The sequence below is a fragment of the Mercenaria mercenaria genome, chromosome 12 (assembly GCF_021730395.1).
Source record: "Mercenaria mercenaria strain notata chromosome 12, MADL_Memer_1, whole genome shotgun sequence".
Classification (NCBI taxonomy): domain Eukaryota; kingdom Metazoa; phylum Mollusca; class Bivalvia; order Venerida; family Veneridae; genus Mercenaria; species Mercenaria mercenaria.
Window position 1 is genome coordinate 23,146,959 of NC_069372.1, and position 21,605 is coordinate 23,168,563.

General features: G+C 33.9%; 3 protein-coding genes across 6 annotated transcripts in view; 2 read left to right on the top strand and 1 right to left on the bottom strand.

The window, feature by feature from the left end:
* The first annotated feature begins 1,607 nt into the window (after positions 1 to 1,607).
* On the top strand, positions 1,608 to 5,009 carry LOC123539835 (uncharacterized protein K02A2.6-like). Its single transcript, XM_045324618.2, has one exon. The coding sequence runs from the start codon at positions 1,608 to 1,610 to the stop codon at positions 5,007 to 5,009; it is 3,402 nt and encodes a 1,133-aa protein (XP_045180553.2).
* A 2,323-nt stretch (positions 5,010 to 7,332) lies between these two features.
* Positions 7,333 to 21,605, top strand: part of LOC123533785 (RUS family member 1-like) — a 47,460-nt gene continuing 33,187 nt past the window's right edge. The window contains exon 1 of the mRNA XM_053519434.1: positions 7,333 to 7,581. Coding sequence (XP_053375409.1) covers positions 7,405 to 7,581 — 177 coding nt within the window. The 5' untranslated portion in view covers positions 7,333 to 7,404. The remainder of the gene's footprint in view (positions 7,582 to 21,605) is intronic.
* On the bottom strand, positions 7,672 to 21,263 carry LOC123543734 (uncharacterized). 4 transcript variants are annotated; one of them, XM_053519439.1, is made up of 5 exons: positions 20,531 to 21,263; positions 13,355 to 14,096; positions 11,105 to 11,223; positions 8,879 to 8,944; positions 7,672 to 7,743 (listed from the first exon to the last, which is right to left on the bottom strand). In XM_053519439.1, exons 2-5 carry the CDS (start codon positions 14,086 to 14,088, stop codon positions 7,688 to 7,690), a joined length of 975 nt encoding a protein of 324 aa, XP_053375414.1. In that variant the 5' UTR covers positions 14,089 to 14,096; positions 20,531 to 21,263; the 3' UTR covers positions 7,672 to 7,687. The 4 variants fall into 4 exon arrangements, with proteins under 4 accessions (XP_053375414.1, XP_053375411.1, XP_053375410.1 ...); XM_053519436.1 differs by lacking the exons at positions 7,672 to 7,743; positions 8,879 to 8,944 and having other exon boundaries at positions 10,828 to 11,223; positions 21,096 to 21,263; XM_053519435.1 differs by lacking the exons at positions 7,672 to 7,743; positions 8,879 to 8,944 and having other exon boundaries at positions 10,828 to 11,223.

Sequence of the window (21,605 nt, forward strand, 5' to 3'; positions counted from 1 at the left end):
TCTTTGTCCAAAGTTGTTGTAATCTTTTGTCAAATAAAATTTTTCTACCTGGTAATGGACAGTTTATTCAATTCAGTCATTTGATGCAATGCAAGTATTGACAAAGAACTCAAAAATAATTCAATAATTCGCATTGATAAACTTATTACAGATCTAGACTCTTTCCGGCCACGTTTAGCCCTTTCTTATCAGTGCGTTACATGCTCTAACATATCATTGACTGGTCAAAGTTCGCGGATACAAGAAACAACCATTTCATATTTGAATAAAATTAGCAAACAGCAACAAATGTATATGCTTACAATTAAATATTTAATCTATATCCTTTAAAGAAACATGCAAAAAGCATCAAAAATACCATAATCCTTCCAGAAATATGCAGAACAAAACATGCATGTCTGTTAGTTAACCTACTTTCACTTCGTGCAAGTTCGTGGATGACGTCGTCAGTTTATGTGCTCACGAGATATTGTCAAAATCAAAACGAGGCTGTCAAGTTAAAATCTAAGCAGAGCAGACGAGATGATATTTGGGAAATATATAATAATGCCATTCTATAGTATTTAAGGGGATTATGAGTTACGGGCAATTTGGGATTAGTAAATACAACGTATTTCTGCATGCATGGGCTGTTATTGGTGTTTTCGCCTGTTAAAACCTCTTATTTTGACTTTTTTGGTGGTTAACAAAAATTTGTGTTTACTGCCGGATTTTCTGTTGGCAAGTGCGCGCGTACGCCAAAGCTGGAGTGTGACGTCATAGTGATGGGGGAATCCACGAACTTACACTATCCACGAACTTAGGCTAGACACAACGATCTATCTTGTGTAAATTGTAATTCTTTAAAAGATAGCAAATTGACAGACTGTATTATATTCTTGTCTTCAAGCATATTAACTCAAACAGTTCATCTCTAATTAATTGAACCAATTAAACTTATTAATTTCAAAGGTACCCATTTAATTAAATTTAAGGATAAACTATTAACAGTGCATAATTAATGTGCCATAATAAGCAATTAAAGGCCTAGATTCACTACTATATAAGTCCCCCCCCCCCGCTCCCCCACCAACCCCCCAATCCAATAAACAACTCCCATCTTATCTGCTGCTTATCAGCGATTATGTAACAGTAACTGATTAGAGGGCAATTAGCACAGCAGGGACCCCAACTAGACCATGAAGATGTGTGCAGTGGAGTTGAAAGAAATTAATTTTTCCTCAGTGAATGTGGAACGAGAATGATATGATAATTATTATTTTGATATTATATAGTTGATAATAACTATTACTTTAATGTTATAATAATAATAATAATAATAATAATAATTGTTACATTATAGGCTAGTCCACTGGCGAATCACAGCTATCAGATCTACTGATAAGCACCGCCCACTGACCACTCTCTTACTTGTATGTTTGTTGTACATAGAATATTCGTTCCTATAGATTAAAGCATAGAAAACAGTTGTGTCTCCTTTATATCCACCAACATTATAACATGGTGTCAGAAGTAAAGTGACTTTATTCTGTGCCTAATTACTGACGGATTAAACAATTAAATATTCTGCGGACTATTGTTTTGTATAAAAAAAAACCATTGTTAAGATGGAAACACAAAGCAATCCCAGGATGGATTGGGAATCAAATGACTTGCCAAATGCGTTTAAGCGTTTTAAAGAACATGCCGAATTTATGTTTGGTGGACCCCTAGAAAAGAAAACCGAGGAATCAAAATGCAATTATCTAATGCTTTGGGTAGGGGAAAAAGGACGGCAGATATTCTCAACATGGAACATTGACGCAGAAGCAAAGAAGTTATTGCAAACATATTATGATGGTTTCGCAAACTACTGTGCACCAAAGTCAAACCACATATACAGCAGATACAAGTTTAAATCGCGAATTCAGCAAGAAGGAGAAGTCTTTGAACAGTTTGTAACGGAACTGAAAATCCTTATTAAGGACTGTGGATATCCAGACACAATCACTGACGAAATGATCAGAGATCACATAGTGTTTGGAATACGCTCGCACAAAATACGAGAAAAACTCATCAGCGAAGGATCGGGACTTACACTTGAAAAGTGCATGGATATAGCACGGACTTATGAGCTGAGTCAAACTCAGGTCAAGGACATTAATTGTCAATCCCAGTCGGTGAATGCTATCGGACGAACCGCAATGCACAGGGCAGCGCAGAAGAAATCACGGAGTACAATGCAACAGACTTATTCCAGAAACCCCCAAGATCGCCAACAGAGACCATTTCAAGGGAAACAACAAGGTGGACAATATGACACGCATAGGACTAGCAATTTCTGTGACAATTGTGGGAATTCAAAGCATGGATATAATGACATATGTCCCGCTAAAGGGAAATTTTGTGATTATTGTGCCAAACCTAATCATTTTGCCAAAGTATGCAGAAGGAGAAAGCTTGACAACAACAAAATCAATGAGGTAACGCATTTTGATACTACATCTGATCTTGAATATTCCTCCCTAAACACCCCTTCCCATGATGATGAATTCTATGTCAATACAGTTGAGCATGATCATATCACAAATCAAGCATTTGCCACAATCACAATTGGTACAACACCAATTTCCATGAAAATTGATAGCGGTGCACAGGTAAACTGCCTTCCAAGGTCCGTTTATGCATCTCTTAAGATTGCAGGCCCACTAACACCTAATCAGAAGCGTTTAACAGGCTATGACGGAAAGCCGTTAAGGGTGGATGGTATCATCAAATTGCCATTAAAATACAATGGGCAAACATTTTATGAAGAGTTCTATATAGTAGATACCAGGTCACAACCCATAATAGGTTTACAAACATGTTTGAAACTTAATGTCATGAAGTTGGTCCTAGCTGTGGGCTCAGACTCGCATCCAACAAAAGAGTCAGTACTAGGTCAATACCCGGATATATTTCAAGGTATAGGGCAACTACCTGGTGAATGTCAAATACATTTACGCGAGGATGCAACTCCAGTTATACATCCTCCACGAAAAGTGCCCATAGCAATTAAGGACAAGCTCAAGGCAGAGCTCGACCATATGGAATCCCAGGACATAATCGCTAAGGTCACAGAGCCAACTGAATGGGTCAACAGTCTTGTCACTGTTGAAAAATCTAATGGATCTCTGAGAATCTGCTTAGACCCGAAAGACCTGAACAATGCCATTAAGAGACCACACTACCCAAACAAGACCCTTGATGACATACTTCCTGAATTGTCACATGCTACAGTGTTCTCTAAATTTGACGCTCGTAGTGGTTACTGGTCCATAAAACTTACAGAGGAGTCTTCATACCTTACATGCTTTAACACGCCATTTCAAAGATATCGTTTTCTACGGTTACCCTTTGGAATTTCATGTGCAAATGATTTGTTTCAATCAAAAATGGATCAGTGCCTTGAAAATCTGCCAGGTGTAACGACAATTGTTGATGATATTGTGGTTTATGGTAAAGACCATACTGAACACAACACAAATCTCCACATGTTCATGCAAAGATGTCGAGAAATGGGCATCAAGTTAAACCCAGATAAGACAGAGATAGGGAAAAGTGAAATACCCTTTTTCGGTCACCTTCTCACATCTGAAGGTTTAAAAATGGACCCATCCAAGGTTAAAGCCATTGAACAGATGCCTTCACCCACAACAAAGTCAGAACTTCAAACAGTACTTGGGATGGTAACATATCTGCAAAGATTTGCACCTAATCTATCAGAAATAACTACCCCTTTAAGACAACTTTTGTCTAAAGATGTTGAATTCAGATGGGATACACCCCATGAAGATGCATTTCAAAAGGTCAAACAGCTCATTACGCAAAGCCCAGGTCCTATCCTCGCATACTTTGACCCAAAACATAAGGCTACTCTGCAAGTCGACGCTTCCAAATATGGCCTTGCTGCAGTTCTCATGCAAAATGACAAGCCAATTTCATTTGCATCAAAAGCATTAACACCCACAGAAGTCAATTATGCGCAAATCACAAAAGAGCTATATGCTATACTATTTGGCTGCAAGCGCTTTCACCAGTACACATATGGTAGACGTATCACATGCCAAACAGACCACAAGCCACTCCTTGCTATCTGGAAAAAAGACTTGCATTCTGCACCTCCTCGCCTACAGCGCATGCTGTTACAGCTGCAGCAATATGATATAGATCTGGTATTCGTGCCGGGAAAAAACATCCCCCTAGCAGATACTTTATCTCGCAAATTTTTACCTGACAAATATCCAGAAATTGCAGATGACTTAGAGTATCATGTACATGCAGTCATGTCCAACTTACCTGTGAGTGACAGTAAAATGCAATTAATCAGGTCAACAACTCAATCAGATTCGCAAATGCAACATCTATCCAATGTCATTTTAGATGGTTGGCCAAATGATAGAGCCAATTGCCCCAGTCAAGTATTAGAATTTTGGAATTATAGAGACGAACTATCTGTGATTGATGGCATCATCTTGAAAAGGTCAAAAATCTTGATTCCAAAACAATTAAGGCCAATGATGCTTGAAAAAATTCATGACTCACACTTAGGTGTAGACAAATGTACACAGCGTGCGAAAGAAATACTTTTCTGGCCTAGTATGTACAAAGACATAACAGCAAAAGTACTAAGCTGCCCAATATGCATACAACACAGGTGTTCAAACACTAAAGAACCTCTGCAACCTACAGAAATTCCCGATAGGCCATGGCAAGTTTGCTCTACAGATTTATTTTACTGGAACAACAATGATTACATACTGCTAGTCGATGCATACAGTAGATATTTCGAGGTCAGTCAGCTTTCTAGTGCAAGGTCAAAATCTGTGATTGATAAACTCAAAGGTTATTTTAGCCGCCATGGTATTCCGGAAGTGTTATACTCAGATAATGGGCCTTGTTACGATAGTTCAGAGTTCAAAGAGTTTTCACACGCATATGATTTTCTCATGTCACTTCCTCCCCAGGTCACCAGTCAGGAAATGGATTAGCAGAAATTACTGTGAAAACAATCAAGGCACTCTTTACAAAAGCAAAACAAGCTGGAAAAGACCCATATCTTTCACTTTTAGAGTACCGCAATTCCCCACTGGCATGTGGTAAATCACCAGCTCAATTATTAATGAGCAGACAGCTCAGGTCAACACTTCCTGTAATTTCTGAGAAACTACATTCAAATGTGCCTGACCAACAAATGATCAAAGGCCACCTACAGAGATCAAAACAAATCTCGAAGGGTTACTATGATATGTCCACAAAAAAGCTCAAACCATTAGAAATTGGGGAAGGTGTAAGACTCCGACAAGGAAAACAATGGCTACCTGCCATAGTTGAGAAAAAAGTACATGATAGGTCATATATTGTCACAACTGAAAATGGTGGCAGCTATAGAAGAAATAGGCAGCATCTTCTGAAGTCAAACGAACAGCCATTCACAGATCATGAACTATGCACAGCACCTTTCCCTTTACAAACAACACACAACACAAATAATTCTACAGAGAGTTCCAAACAAATTGAATCTAACATGCCTCAAGCTCAATATTCTACCCCACCCTCGCTGGAACAATCTATGCAGCAATCTCCGCAAAAAACACAATCCGCACAAACAACAGTAACTGATCCGCCCCAGGCCAGTCCAGCCACTTATAGAACAAGATAGGTCGTAGTATTAAACCACCTCAAAGGTTGTCTTTTTGATCAATATGATAATTAATATTAACAGTTATAAAGTGATGAAATAGTTCACAATGTGTGTGTTTATGTATATTATATTGGTGATATAATGAATGATGTTCAAGATAAGTAAATGAAATACAGCTGATTACTAAGAGCTATATTATTAGAGTGATGATCTTGCAGCTTTGAAACAGACAGAGATCTTTGATTGTAAATGAGCTGTGAAGTGATAAACATTCAGTGGAACAGAACTGTAACTTGATAGAGTCTACCTGGAATACATTAATCAATCTCTAACAGAAGGCTGAACTTTCATGAGACTTTTATTGCTTTGAACTGACAGTTGATGGAACTGATTAACTGTTTGATGTGTTTCATTTTTTTATGAAGAAGGGAGATGTTACATTATAGGCTAGTCCACTGGCGAATCACAGCTATCAGATCTACTGATAAGCACCGCCCACTGACCACTTTCTTACTTGTATGTTTGTTGTACATAGAATATTCGTTCCTATAGATTAAAGCATAGAAAACAGTTGTGTCTCCTTTATATCCACCAACATTATAACAATAATAATAATCATAATCATTATTATTATTAATAATATATTATATATAGGATGATAAAAGATACAGTAATAATATTGAAAATAATAATGATAAAACACAGGTATAGTGAAAACTTCATGAGTTCTTTGTGCTGACAAACAATATTTTTCGAATCGGAAATTGATTTTCTTGTATTCATGTAATCAACATTATTTGAATATAAAATTATTGTGTTCCATCTATACTCAATTTTAATTTTCTGTATGTTGCCAAAAGTGACTTTTTTCATGCTTTGCTTTTAACTTTGAAATGCGCATTCTGTTTAAGTTTAAGACAAATGTTATTTACAGTATTCTCCAGACAGAATTTGAAAAAAATAAAAACTTGCATATTTCTTTAAGTTAGTTTCTCATTGTTTCATTTTTGTGAAAATAAGTTTCATATTATTTTATTGTGTTTGATCAACAAATATTTTTCTTTACATAGAAATGCCACAAAAAAAAAAAAAAATAGTGTATTATAAGTTATCAATTATTCATTAATTTAAAATAAATTACATTGTTTCCCCTTCTCACTAATTGATACACTTGTAAGGTAGACTGACTCTCCAATAAACAATGACCCTAGTTTATTGGAACCATACTGTGATGGTCATTAGCCACCAACTGTGCTGGTGAAGACAGAAATCCCTTGGCCCATTGCAAAATCTAGGCCTTTAAACCCATTCATTTTCATTTTATTCATATTCTATGTCGTCTGCGTTTTCCAATATCCTTTCTTTACCCATATGGTCTGCATAAGGGAAAACCCTTCTTTGTGTATGTGGTCTGCAGTCACTCTATCTGTATGTGGTCTGCGTTTTACCCTGTCCCGTCGATCATCGAGTTTCATGTATTTACAAATTTTTTTATAATTCATCAAAGAATTGCACCATTTGGTTTCCTCTTGATTGCTAACTTAGATCTTCAGAAATATTTCAAAACTTAGGAATAATAAACATAAATCAGGTCCTTTCGAATTATGCTACGCCTTTTCCGCGTAAAGGGCCCTTTCTGGAATCATTATTTACGGGGGATAAATCTCCCCATGTGTTTAGAGTTACGCCGCTTTTGTTTACGTGTGGATTTTTATGTCCTTTTTTTCAGCAGATGATAATGAATGCGTAAAGCTGATGACTGCAGTCTAACTATCGAGCAGTTTTATGCTTTGCAAACAATGGAAGAGTCCTACGGTTCAACGTCTCTTCGTCGGCGTTACACTTGCGGGAAAAATGGAAGGATACAAGTGACAAGCAAAAAATCACGTGGATTTGTCTCCATATCACATTTCTTTGTGGTAATATATCAGTATGCAGTTGAAAACCCGCCTTAATAAACGCAGTGAAAAAAATTTTTAAAATTTTTGTTGCTTGGGTTTCTTGGACCTATTTGAAAGTTCACCTTTAAGATAGCCATAATCGCCTTCTTCCTTGTAAGATATAGCGTTTCTGTATTTCATCTGCAAATTCAAAATGGTTATAAATGTTAGTATGTGTCTAATACTATAATTCAGTTCTACTGGATTCTACCTCCATCATAATAATGATTGAAGTATGTCATTAAATAGTCAAAACAACTTCTGGGCCTATGTATTTAAACCTTTTAATATTTTCCTGGAATAAAAATGGAGCTTAAATTGCCTTAAATCTACATCTGGGAGCCTAATCTTTACTCCAAAGACCCTACCACAATCTCTCCAGTCTCTGGGGTAGAGTAAGATTTGTAGTACTTGCTTTAAAGTACAATAAGAACTATAACAAAATATATACAGATCTTTGTACATCCACAAAAGCTGTGTCAAATCAACCAGCTACATCAGACAAGTAACAAGTAGAATGAACACACATGAACCACAGTTACATTCAACAAAATTGTAATTAGATTTTTATGAACTTTTGCAATTAACAATACTTTACAGCTTACGCGCTTGAAATTACACAAGATTAATATTATATGTATGACAGAAAAATTAAGAACATTTTATTTTTACAGGTGTTGCTTGGATACTAAGTTACAGACAAATTAGATGTTTTGAAAGCACATTCGAATTAATTGTTCTACAAATTTTCCATTTAGAATAGAAGCATTTGTCACTGGCTGCTGAAGTTAACTGCCTTTATTTCAAAGCTTTAAATAACTGGTCAATACAATTTTCTGTTGTGTATTGGTCAAGACGGTTAGGAAGTTTTTTATTGCTGTCAGGCAACCTGGTTTCAATTTCCGGCTTAGACATATACTCAAAAATTAGAGAAGTTCAATTTTAACCAAATTTTAAGTATTATAATAGTCCCTTTCATATCAATTTTATGTCCAAAATATATTTTCATTTGTTTTTTTTTTCCAGAACCTGGAAATTTCTAAAAAAACAATGTTTTTGAGGAAATTTACAGACCGTGGTAAGATAGTTTAATTCCTTTAACAATGCATCTGCAAGTAAAGTGGAATCTTTATTCAAATAGGCCATAAATCACTATGGTAAATACCTAATCAAAATTGTTTTCCATTATAATCCACATATTTGCTACTTCAAAAACAGCAAGAAATTGGTTATGCAATGTTATGCATATAGGAAGTTTGTGAAATACAGCTGTTACCTTTTTGCTGTTCTAGAATGTCACTACTGTTTAGTTGATACACCTCTTCTTCACTGATTTCCTCCCCTGTAATATATGCAACAAGTAAAATTATTGTACAAATTTCTGGACATAATTGTATATTTAACTTGCTTTCTTTTATGATTTTTTTTGTTTTAAGAATGTTATATACTGGACTGCACTGCTGCTGTATGCTAGACTTTCGATAAATATTGTCTGTTTATTAAGTTTTATTCCATTCCTTTATATAAATCGAAACCCTTATAGTGCATTTTATTTGACCGGACGGGGCGTGGTTTCGCGACAGTCCACTACATTTTTGTGCAGGGTTTGTAGTACATGTAACCAATGTAGCATTGAAGTTTAGTCGTTGGTTACCAAAGATTACAGAATGAAACAATTATATTGCTCTACCTATTTTGCTCATTTTTTGAGATTACCATTATTTGCATATGTCACTCAGAGATTAACTTCGCCCCGCCAGGTCAGATAAAATGCACTATATCAGGAATAAATGAATTCTTTTATTTATGATTTATTATATTAGGAAAACAATTCTTTTCAACAGAAATCGCTTAAAATGCATTGTTAGAGCATCATATATGCGACATAAAGGTGAATATAGAAAATATATAGAAAAACAGTGTGAGAGATAGTCGCTCTTATCAATAGAGAACTGTAATATATCTGTAATTACGTTACCTCTTTAAGGATTCGATGAATATTTGAAGTCTTGAAATTGGAACATCATAAAATAAAAGAATGAATCATTGTTTTTCATGAAAATTGCACAGCTAACTAAATAAGTACATAATTCTGAAATTCCAATGTCAGTTTAATGATAGACGCTTGAATTCCCAAAAAGGGACTACGATAAGGGAACTCAATTTTGGTCAGTTCAGTGCCTTTAAAATCGAACCGTTTTCAAAGAAATGTTGTAAATTTTTTGTTCATATGCATTTCATGACTTGCAACAGTTACTATGTGCGAGTACTGAAATTTCGGATAACAAGATTGGGTATCTTTTCTAGAAATACTGAAAATTGATTGGTTTTTTTTCTTTACAAATGGAATTCTATTTTAAAGGGGAATAACTTCTTATGAATATTTTATCTTTGGAGCTGTAAAGGACAATACGTTTAAACCTGTATTGGAAAGAATGTTTTTGTAAAGATGTTGTCAATCTAAATACATTTGTGAGATGTTCAATTTAGGGTACATAATATCATTTTTTTTTGGATAATCATGTCTTTTCCATGAAAGTCATTATATATTCAAAGTTTGTAAATGTCAAGTATGAAGTATTGCATATTACGCTCAAATGAAAAAAATGCATCCTAAAATTAAAAGAGATGTATGTTTGACATTGATATACTCATTCTTTTTCTTTTTGTCAACCATACACATTTTTGACAGATTGCCCTTTGCAATCAGATCAAAGAGAAACAACTATTGTAAGCAAATGTGCATAATTACTTTCATGAAGCAGAAATGATTACTCAATCAAAAGAGAATTATACACCGTGAAAATGAGTTCTTACTATGTTTTGCAAGGAAAAACACATTTTAATACTGACGTTCTAGTCATTCAACATATGTTTTCCCATTATGTTCCGAACTGTCTCGTAGTCATTTCAAGACAGTTATCCCCCTTTAGAAAACAAATCCATTTGTAAAGAAGTGAAAACAAACAATTTTCAGAATTCTTGAAAACGTTGTTTAAGGTAGTAATTCGAAATTTCAGCACTTGCACTGTGCCGCAAATGCATCAAAATAAAGATGTGCAACATTTCTTTGACAATGGAGAGATTTTAAAGGCGCTACACTGTCCAGAAGTGTGACCCCTTAATTTGGACCCTCTGTCATTCAATTGACAACTGGTTTTAATGAATGATTTACCTATTTTATAACCTATTCAATTTTCGTGTCATACATCTTTCACTTTTGATGATGTTCAAGTTTCAAGACATCAAACAGTCAAATATCCATTGAACCCTTAATAACAAAATGAACTAATGCACAAAAAGAATTACACTCATGAATATAAGTGACACAAAACATCAGCAAAATGCAATGCAGCCTAAAAGTAATGGCACAATATATCAATATAGTAATATATATATAATATATCTACTGAGCATCTAAGCAGTTTAGTAGTAGGTTTAAAGATGTGGTCCGAACAAACTTTTGTGACAGATAAAAAAAATATATTTAAAAGTTTCTTACCTGCACACTCTTCTTTTCTAGAAACCAACCACTTTCTGAATTCATTTGTATGCACACAATTTGAGAAGAGGGAGTTGTAAATTTCTGAGAAGGCATGATGGGAAACAAATGCGTGATTTCTGAAAAAGAAGTCAGTTACTGGACTGAGTATTGACAAAAAATAAATAAATAAAAAAAAAATAAAATAAAAATATTATTCAAAACAAGAGGAATAAAGATAAAATCCAAATATCTATGACAGCAGTGTAGTGTAGATAACATTTTGGTTGGAAGAAGTACAAATTAACTCTTACATAATAATAAATTACGTTTAATTCCTAAATACCATTCTTCCTCCATACCCCATTGGACAATCCAGGATTTTGGTTTATGGTATGGCATGAAGTTAAATGAATGTATAGGGACTTAGTTCAATACAATAGAAATGAAAATATAAAAATGAATGGCAAATATACCTAACACACAGTTATTTTATAGTTTTGTTTCAACTTGGGCAATTATAAACTGATTGCCACAGAAGCAAGTAAAAAATTTTCATGTTCCAAATTTTAGCTACCTCTGCCTCTCTCCCACTGTCAATGTACTTGTCACTGCCCCTTCCCCATGTAGTGACTATTAATGATTAAATTGCTATTGATTAAATTTCTTAACATATAATATGAAAAGCTTTTTATTTTTAATTCAATTTGATGGGTCCATCTAATCATTTTTTAGCTCCAATATTCGGAGAATAGGGGGGCTATACTACTCGCCCCGGCGTCGGCGGTACCCTTCTTGGTTAAAGGTTTTCGGCAACCTTTGTTTTTTCTGTCATATCTTTGTTACTATTGCTTATATCTTACTGTAACTGTACATAAACATTGTCCAGCATACAAACAAAGTATGTGCAGGGGATGGGCCCATTATACCCAAGGTCAAGGTTACCAAGAACTTATACTTTGAATTATTTTCTTGTTAAATTGTTTTTTGAGAGCTTCGTTTATAGACATATCTTTGGTACTTTATATTATATATATATGTAAATTATATAATGACTTGAAATTAAAAATATTTGTTTATAACCATCTGCATGTGTGGCTACATACCCCATAACTCTAATTGTGTTTTTGACAGAATTATGCCCCTTTTGTACTTAAACATTTTTGCAATCTTCGCTTTCTGGATATAACTTTAATGCAATATAAGATAAAAACTTGAAACTTAAAATGTATCTTTATCATCATCATCTGCATGTGTGGTGACAATCCCCATAACTCTGATTTGTATTTTCGACCGAATTATGCCCCTTTTACACTTAAATTTTTTACAAACTTCGTTTTCTGGACATAACTTTGGTACCATATAAGATATTGACTTGAAACTCAATATATATCTTTATCATCATCCACTGCATGTGTTGTAACAATCCTAATAACTCAGATTTGTGTATTTGATAGAGTTATGCTCCTTCGTGTATCTTCCTTTTGAAGTAGGTCTCTTATTCAGACATGTATTCATTTTACTGTCAAATCCCCGAATGGTCTTGTTTATGTTTAAAGATTATTTCCAAAGAGTCAGGGTTTTTATTCAGCCGTTTTTATAGCTGTTATCCGGCTATATTCCCAACCTTTTCCTAAAACAAGTGCAAAAATTCCCAATCTACATTCTGAAAAAAAATTCATCAGAATTGCACTAAAACTGACCAAATTATGGACAATTTTGTAATGGAGGTGTGCTTAAGAGGTTCTACAATGTGAAACAAGTGTATTACTATATCCTATGGAGCTAAATATTTCCCAATTTGGAACTTTTACGCATCATAATTCCCAATTTTGAGGGTATAGGCTATGTTCCCAAATTACCTAGAAAAATCCCTAACAGTGTCAGTTGCTTAATTATGTCTCCCACCACACAGTGTTGTGGGAGACATACTGATTTGTGTGTGTGTGCGTGTGTGTGTGTGTGTCACAAGTTCTAATTTCAATTCAGCCAAGGGTTGTTAACTTGGTTATATTCAAAGGTTTAATACCTGGGTAGCCTTGTTTAAAGTTTTAGTCCATGGTTACTTATATATAAGTTGCAAGCAAAAGTATAATCAAGGTGTTACACTTATAGCAAAGTTAATAAAGTTAGAGAGATTCTTCAAATCTCTGAGGTACAACTTGAGAACAAAAAGTACAACAAAATTTAATCATGTACTTGAATTTCAAAGAAATGTCCATCTGTATTAGAATTTTAAGGTGTCTTAAATTACATATTAACGAGACTTACCCAGATTCGCAGAGGAGCTCATGAACGTCTCTTGTCAAATAGACACAGTTTGATGAACTTATCACAGGTTGCTTTTCACTGTAGAAGAAAGTGCCTTTTGCAGGGCATGAGTATCTGTCAACATTATAGATGGCACCACAACCTTTCTTGCACCGTGTTGTTGTCTTCATACCTGGCCTTGGTCCATTCATGGTAAACAGAGTTACTTGAACTTTGTTTAAAGGATAAAGTGTCCCACTGCATTGTAGACATTCACTGACAGGAGGTACAAGAAAAACTAAAAAACCTTCATCATATTTGTTTGTACAACTCCACAATGTATTTCTGTCAACCTCAAAACCACACTGATTAGCATACACTTGCAATGATCTTACATACTTTTCTACAAGATTTAGAGATAAGTGATTTCCATCACAATTCATAATCTTAAATATGTATTGATACCGTTCTAAGAAAGAATTTGGCACATGGCGGATAGCACCTAATAATCTTACTACATAGTTTAAGCCATATGTGCACACTAGACTGGCTGTGAGAATACTAGGATCCTGTACTTCAGTTCCTCGCAGAAAAGTATCCTTCACAACTGATATTTTCTCCACAAGAATATCATTATTGTCCGGTTCATCAAACAGCTGACGGAATTTGGCTCTTTTTGAAGGTGTATTTACTGGTTCTCGCTTTTGTTTTGAAGGTGTGTTAATATTCCGAAAGGTATGTCTTGGGCTAGCCATGCTAATATCTGCAAATATATGGAACAAAAGCTGTCAGTGGACAGCGCGTTCAACTATTCTCTGTGCTTAATGGTATAATATAAGCAATGAGTTAATCTTTAACATTACAATAACCATATTCTAAGTCGAAAAGGGGCCATAATTCAGTCAAAATGCTTGATAGAGTTGCCTCCTTCTTTTAACAGACTAGGGTCATTTTGGCAAACAAGTATGCAAAATATGAAAGCAATATCTCAGTGGACTTTGAAAAGATTTGAGGTGGTACGCAAATTTTAACATTTATTCCAAGTCGAAAAGGGGCCATAATTCTGTCAAAATGCTTGAAAGAGTTGCCTCCTTCTTTTTACAGACGGGGATCATGATGGTAAACAAGTATGCAAAATATGAAAGCAATATCTCAATGGACTTTGAAAATATTTGAGTTGGAATGCAAACTTTAACATTTGTGTGACGCTAACGCTCACTCCCACGCCAACACCGGGGTGAGTAGGATAGCTGGCCTATTCCTTGAATAGTCGAGCTAAAAATGATTAGTGTAAAAAAAGTTATTTCCAATATCCTGACCTACCCTAAATTTTTGGCCTGGTCCTAAATGGTTTAATGGCCTTTTTTAACAAAAATTAAGTTGCAAAACAGCTCTTTTTATGCATTGTGAACATGAGATGTTGGAAATCAATGAATCAACTTTCTGCTACTCTGAAGGCATTGCCCTCTTATATGTATTGATTTTTTACACAGAAATAATTTCAGAAAATACCCACTGAATAACCTCCCCCCCCCCCCCCCCCCCACCCACCCCAATTTTTTTTTTTTAAAAATACCGACCTGTAATACGTACCCCAATATTTTTATTCCCCGCGGATGAAATCGGTAGGGGTACTGAAATGGCGTTGTCCGTCTGTCAGGGCCAGACACTAACCATTTTGGGCGACTGGTCCGAAGAGCAGTTTCCGCTAAATTTTTAAATGAAACGGTTACTGGTCCTCCAGATATTTTACTGGTCCTTGTTGCTTTTCACTGGCCCCGGACCAGTGGACCGATGTTAGTGTCGAGCCCTGTCTGTGCGTGCATGCGTCAGTCAGTCCACAGCCATTTTTCAGTAACTAGGCTAGCAGATATTTCATGAAACTTGAAATAAACATGAACCAACATACTGCGATGATGCCTGTCAAGTTTGGTTTTTTTATTGGTCAATTTTCCTTAGAGTTATTGCCCTTTATTTACTGAAAAATGCCCAAATGTGTCTGTCCGCAGCCATTTCTCAGTAACAAGCAGATGGAATTTCATGAAATTTGAAATAAAGATGAACCAGTTATTGCCCCTGATTTAATGAAAAATGACCAAAAATATCTGTCTGCAGGTGGTACCAATTAATTAAATTTGCTTATTTAACTTGTTACACTGGAAACACACAATTTTTCTAATGCCTATAAACTGTGAGAGTAAAACAATTCAATAAATAAAAGATGAAGTTTTACGGCAACCTTTGTTTTTGTGTCATATCTTTATTTTTATTGCTTATATATCTTACTGTATAGTTTACATAAACATTGTCTAGCATAAAAAGAAAGTATGTGCAGGGCTGGGCCCATTATACCAAAGGTCAAGGTCACCAAGATACTTAGGTTATTTTTAAGTTTAAAGTTTTTCGACAACTTTTGTTTTTCTGTCATATCTTTGTTACTGTTGCTTTTATCTTACTGTAAGTTTGTATAAACATTGTCCAGCATACAAACAAAATATGTGCAGGAGCTGGGCCCACCCAAGGTCAAGGTCAGAAAATTGCTATACTTGGAATTAATTTCAAGTTAAAGTTTTTGGAAGCTTTGATTATTGACATATCTTTGGTTCTTTAAAAGATACTGACCTGAAATTAAAACTATTTCTTTATAACATATGTGTTACAATTCCCATCGCTCTAATTGCATTTTTGAAAGAATTATGCCCTATTCATACTTCAATTTTTTGAGCAATCTTCGTTTTCTTGATGTTACTTTAGTACAATATAAGATAAAGACTTGAAACTAAAAATGTATTTTTATCATCATCATCTGCAGGAGTGGTGACAATCCCCATATCTCTGATTTTTCTTGCATATACCAGACAGGGATTTCTCGTATATTTACCAGTGCTGGAAAAATGCTGTAAATGACGTATAACAAACTACATATATGTAGAAGATTTATGTAGTAATTTATATTTTATTTTAAAAATGGAATAAAAATTCAATACCTTGACATTTCCTATTGGTTCCTGATAGTATATTTCTCGGTTCAAATCACGTTATTTTATCAAAAATTCATAACGTTACGCTGTAACTGATAAAACAAAAGCGGAACTAAACATTGTTGTTTGTTTTGAAGCGTCATGATGTCTTTCCTGTATATGGACGTTGGTTCCCCGTGCTTTGTTTAAATACACTGCCATAAGAAAAAGTTCTAAAACAAAAGCCGTTCGATTGATTTTACTTTTTATTAATATTTCTTGAAATCGGTATGCAAGAAAAAGATTCTTTCACTAGTTATAGGTGCAGATGGAAATATCCGGCTCTCCGGTAACTGTTTAGGCGGTAACTTGGCTGGGAACATCGTTACCGCCTAAAGAGTTACCCTCGAGGCCGGATATACCCACCTGCACCTACAACCAGTGAAAGAATCTTACAGTATTTATGACCAAATTATGACCCTTTAATATTTAATTTTTTTGTGGATATAACTTTGATACTATATAAGGTTATGACTTGAAACTCAAAATATATATTTTACCATCATCATCTGCATGTGTATGGTAACAATCCCAATAACTCTAGTTTGTGTTATTGACAGAATTATGTCCCTTGGTGTATCTTCCTTTTAAAGTAGAGGTCTCTTATTGAGACTTATAATCATTTTACTGTCAAACTGCCGAATAGTGGAGCACGCTGTCTTACGGACAGCTCTTGTTTAATACCAAGTTGATCATAACTGGAGATTGCTTGTCATGAAAAATGCTAGAAGTGCACAAAATGTTCTCACGTCCAGGCTAAGAATATATTAAATTTAGTATAGAAATTTATTTGGTATCAGAACTAAACATAACTTTTACAGTATGGGTGAGTGTATGAAATCAAGGCAAAGTTCAATAATCAGTCAGTTCGGATCAGTATCTTTAGAGTTATGGCCCTTGAACTGGTCAAATTTGTCCAGGTTGACAGTATCCCCTTGATAACTATTGCAATTTTTGTATAAGAACTAAACATAACTTATAAGTTATCATCTGTAAGTTATAACAAATGTGTAACTGTTTAAAATCTAGGCAAATTTCAATTACATGCCAGTTCTTGCCTGAGTATCTCCAGAGTTATGGCTCTTAAATTGGTCAAGTTTGCAAAAACTGACATTTTCTGCTTCAAACATTTTTCTGACTATTTTTTTTAGAAACCTTATTTTTATTTGAAACAAATATTAGCCTATGCAGCAATGACTAAGAGTATCATGACTTATAGGCAAACTCAAGTATAGGTCAAGGCATCACTTAGGTCATATATACCTTATATAAGGTCATATAAGATCTTTAGCAATAAGTTTAACATACACTTTACAGCAACAAGACACAGATAAAATGTGAAATAAAGATTTTTTTACAGTTACATCCCTTTTTGTTTTTATAAATAGCTTTTATTGTATTTTTTTTTATTTCTGGCCGAAGGGAACAATCAATACTAGTTTTCTGTGGTACATCATGCATGTCACATTCAATTTTTAGCTCGGCTTAGCTCGGCTATTCAAAGAATAGTCTAGCTATTCTGCTCACCCTGGCGTTGGCGTCACACCTTGGTTAAGTTTTTGCATACAAAGACACACATCTATCATTCAAAGGCATATAGCTTTGAAACTTACTTTTCTTTTTCTAGGTCAATTACCAGCCTCATTGGGTAAAGTCCCATAACTCTGACATGTATTTTTGAGCAAGTTATGCCCCCTTTTGGACTTACAAAATTCTGCTTAAAAGTTAAAATTACATGCAAGTTACTATCTCCAAAACTTATTCCCCCCTAGAAACATTCTGGACACCATAACTAAAATCTTCACGTCTGAACACCCCAAGTTTACTCTACTTTAATATTCTTCATAAAACATTAATTCTATCAATTTTAAATTCTGTATTGTTTTTGACCACTTAAATTAATATCTACACGTCTATTTAACCCTTACCCTGCTAAATTTCTATAATGAACTTGTCCATCTTTCAATTCAGACAGTTCCATTAACTGTTAAAAGGGGTCTTTGCCAAAAAGATACTGACTGAATAGCGAACAGTGCAGACCATGATCAGACTGCACGGATGTGCAGGCTGATCTTGGTCTGCACTGGTCGCAAAGGCAGAATCACTTGCCGCCAGCAGGCTAAGGGTTAAGTAAATATTTTAGGTTGTCTTTTTATACTTTTCTTTTACCTGTTTCTGATACATTTGGCACAAGTTTTTTTGTTGTTTTTTTTTTTCAATATGTCATTGTTTTTCTTATTATTTTCTACATTAGTTTTATCTTTTCATAAAAATTTCACTAACAATTCATTACTCATGTGTCTATCATATTGTACCTAATTTTGGAGTTAAAAAAGTTTTCAGCTACAAAAAATGTGCAAAAATATTAATTTTCCTACCAGAATATGAATTTTTCATAAAATATATTTAACTTTTATTTTGTTTGTGTTTGACCATTCAAATCAATGTCTGTACACCCAAGTAAAAGAATATAATCATAGAGCATATTTAATTGTAATCTATGTTTTGAATGCTAACATTTTGCCAAAATTCCATATAGCATTTCTTTCTTGAAAGCAAAGAGCTATAAAAATAAATGTATTTTATACTTCTTTGTTGAAAGTTGACTTGTTATCTAAAAGTCATAAGGAACAAAATTAATGCTTTATTTTGATTGGCTGATAACCAATCAATCATAAAGCACCAAGCACCAAATTTAAGTCTGCCCCAAGGCAGTGCAACAGCTGCTGCAGATCAAAGATCCATAAATCACAATGTTCTGATTGATAAGGGCAATATGACATAAGATTATGTAATTACTTAGGATCTACTAATTAGTTAGTATACAAAAGCACATGTTCAAAAGAAATTTCTTATTTGATTTTAAGGCTATCAGTCTTTGAAGAATTTAATTAATGAATATACATTCGCAACGACTTTTCAGACAATATAACTAACTTATATATAAAAAATTTACATATATTTTTTTAATTTAACAGAATTAAATAATGAAACAGCCTGTCATATAGAATTTGATGATTTAAGATAAAGTAGCACAGAATCAGACAGCAAACTAAGATATATTTATTTAATTTCTTATAGTCTTATAACTGAAAGTATCACCAATACAGCATAATTATAATTTGTAGATTATCAAGTCGTATAATAATGATGTCTTCTATTCCACAAAAATGCTTTGGCAAAATAATACAGAGTAAGAGCAGACCTAATATATACAGCTTGTTATAAAAATAAAAACAGGATGTCATTGATGACATTAGTACATATAGGAGTCTAGGTCAGATGTGAAGCACCGTAGGTTCACACATTAGGCATTCATCTACTAAACTTATACTAAAACTAGCACTTTTTTCATATTTTTGTAAATATCGTATTATTAACAAATTGATTGTGTTCATAATTCTTCTTTACGTAATTTAAAAATATCAACTTTTCTGGATTTGTAGTGATTAAAGTCAGTTCCATAATTTGCATAAAGTGTTTGTAAAATCATACTTACATTTACATCAACTTGTTGTTAATAACATGCCAAAATTTCAGAACACACAAAGATGTATTAAATTGGATTCCTTTAACTATGAAATCTTGCAAAAATCCTCATAAAAGTGTTTTTCAAAGAAAATGGATGAATACAATCAATAAGAATAGATGTGTAGATTTTGATAATTTACTAGAAACAGGTTAAATGTTATATGATATTAATTAAATTAAATAATAATGTCATTGTCTGATTTTGTCAAAAATTTGAAACCATATTGTGTTCTCAATTACAAAAAAAACACTATCTGTAATTTTTAAGGTATTATCAAAATTATAAATGGCAGGTTAGCTTGTTTTTCAGTATAGTAGTAGTTACTTTAAACCTAAAAATAATCTAAAACATTATAATATTTATAATAGATTCAATTAAATGTTGTCATGAAATCCATTAATACGCACTCTAAATGTATCATAATTAAATGTCTAGAAAGATGCCAGAACAATATAATAATCAGGAAATGTGTAATAGTGATGCTCCTCACCCTTAAAAAATACACATTAAAGATACTTTAATTAATACAAATTCACCATTATCTACCCAATAGAGTATCCTGTTATACTTTTAATATTCCTATTTGAATAATCAGATGATGACCGAATGGTTATCACAAATTAATTAATGGTAACATGTACATACCTTGAAAGATGTTGACTCATGCCAGTAAAACTCACACTTGTTACCCAGTTCTTAAAATATAAGTTTAAAACAAGCAAAAGAAAAACAGTTCTGACTGAAACAGTAAATTATCATTTAATGATAAGATGCAGTTATCTCACATAAATTTTGATGCTGTAGTCTATTTTGATTGGCTGTTAGCTAGGACCAATCAGTCATAAAGCACCAAAGTCCGCCCTTAGGCAGTGCAGCTGCAGATCAAAGATCCATAAATCACAATGTTCTGACTGATAAGGGCAATATGACATAAGATTATGTAATTATTTATGTAATTAATTAGGATCTACTAATTAGTTAGTATACAAAAGCACAGGTTCTATTTGGAGAAAATTACAAGTCTTTGAAGAATTCCTATATATGAATTCACTCAGGCAATGTCAATTGATTCTTAATTTTCAGTCATGATATTAGGGAAGCAAGAAAAGTATAACAGAAATAACAGAAAACATTCAGTGGAGTCTTTTGCAATAATAATTATTAATTAATTAATACCTTTAACAACTAAATTAAAATTTATGTGACTTACCTTGAAATTTTCAGTAACAACACCTCAACTTCCTCGAAAACTTCATCCGCATGTTTATGCAACAACATCTTGAATAAGAATGCCGCGCGAGTAAAGCATAAAATAAGAATGAACTAGTGAAATATGCACCAAAGAAAACGTCCAAGCAGTGTAAATGCGGCAAAAATACAACGACGGGGGGGGGGGGGGGGGGGGGGGGTGTAAAAGTCAAAACATTCAGTGGAGTCTTTTGCAATAATAATTATTAATTAATTAATACCTTTAACAACTAAATTAAAATTTATGTGACTTACCTTGAAATTTTCAGTGACAACACCTCAACTTCCTCGAAAACTTCATCCGCATGTTTATGCAACAACATCTTGAATAAGAATGCCGCGCGAGTAAAGCATAAAATAAGAATGCCATGTGATCAAGCATAAAATAGTTGTATAAACTCATTCCTCCTAAATGAAAAAAGGACAAAATCATTCTTCAATACTGCAGTAACCAAATACTGCAGTAACCAAA

Coding starts and splice junctions, on each gene's coding strand:
- LOC123539835 (XM_045324618.2), top strand. CDS start 1,608: ATGGAAACACAAAGCAATCCCAGGATGGATTGGGAATCAAATGACTTG.
- LOC123543734 (XM_053519436.1), bottom strand. CDS start 14,088: ATGGCTAGCCCAAGACATACCTTTCGGAATATTAACACACCTTCAAAA. Junction 11,224..13,354: donor GAGCTCCTCTGCGAATCTGG/GTAAGTCTCGTT, acceptor CTTCTTTTTCAG/AAATCACGCATTTGTTTCCC.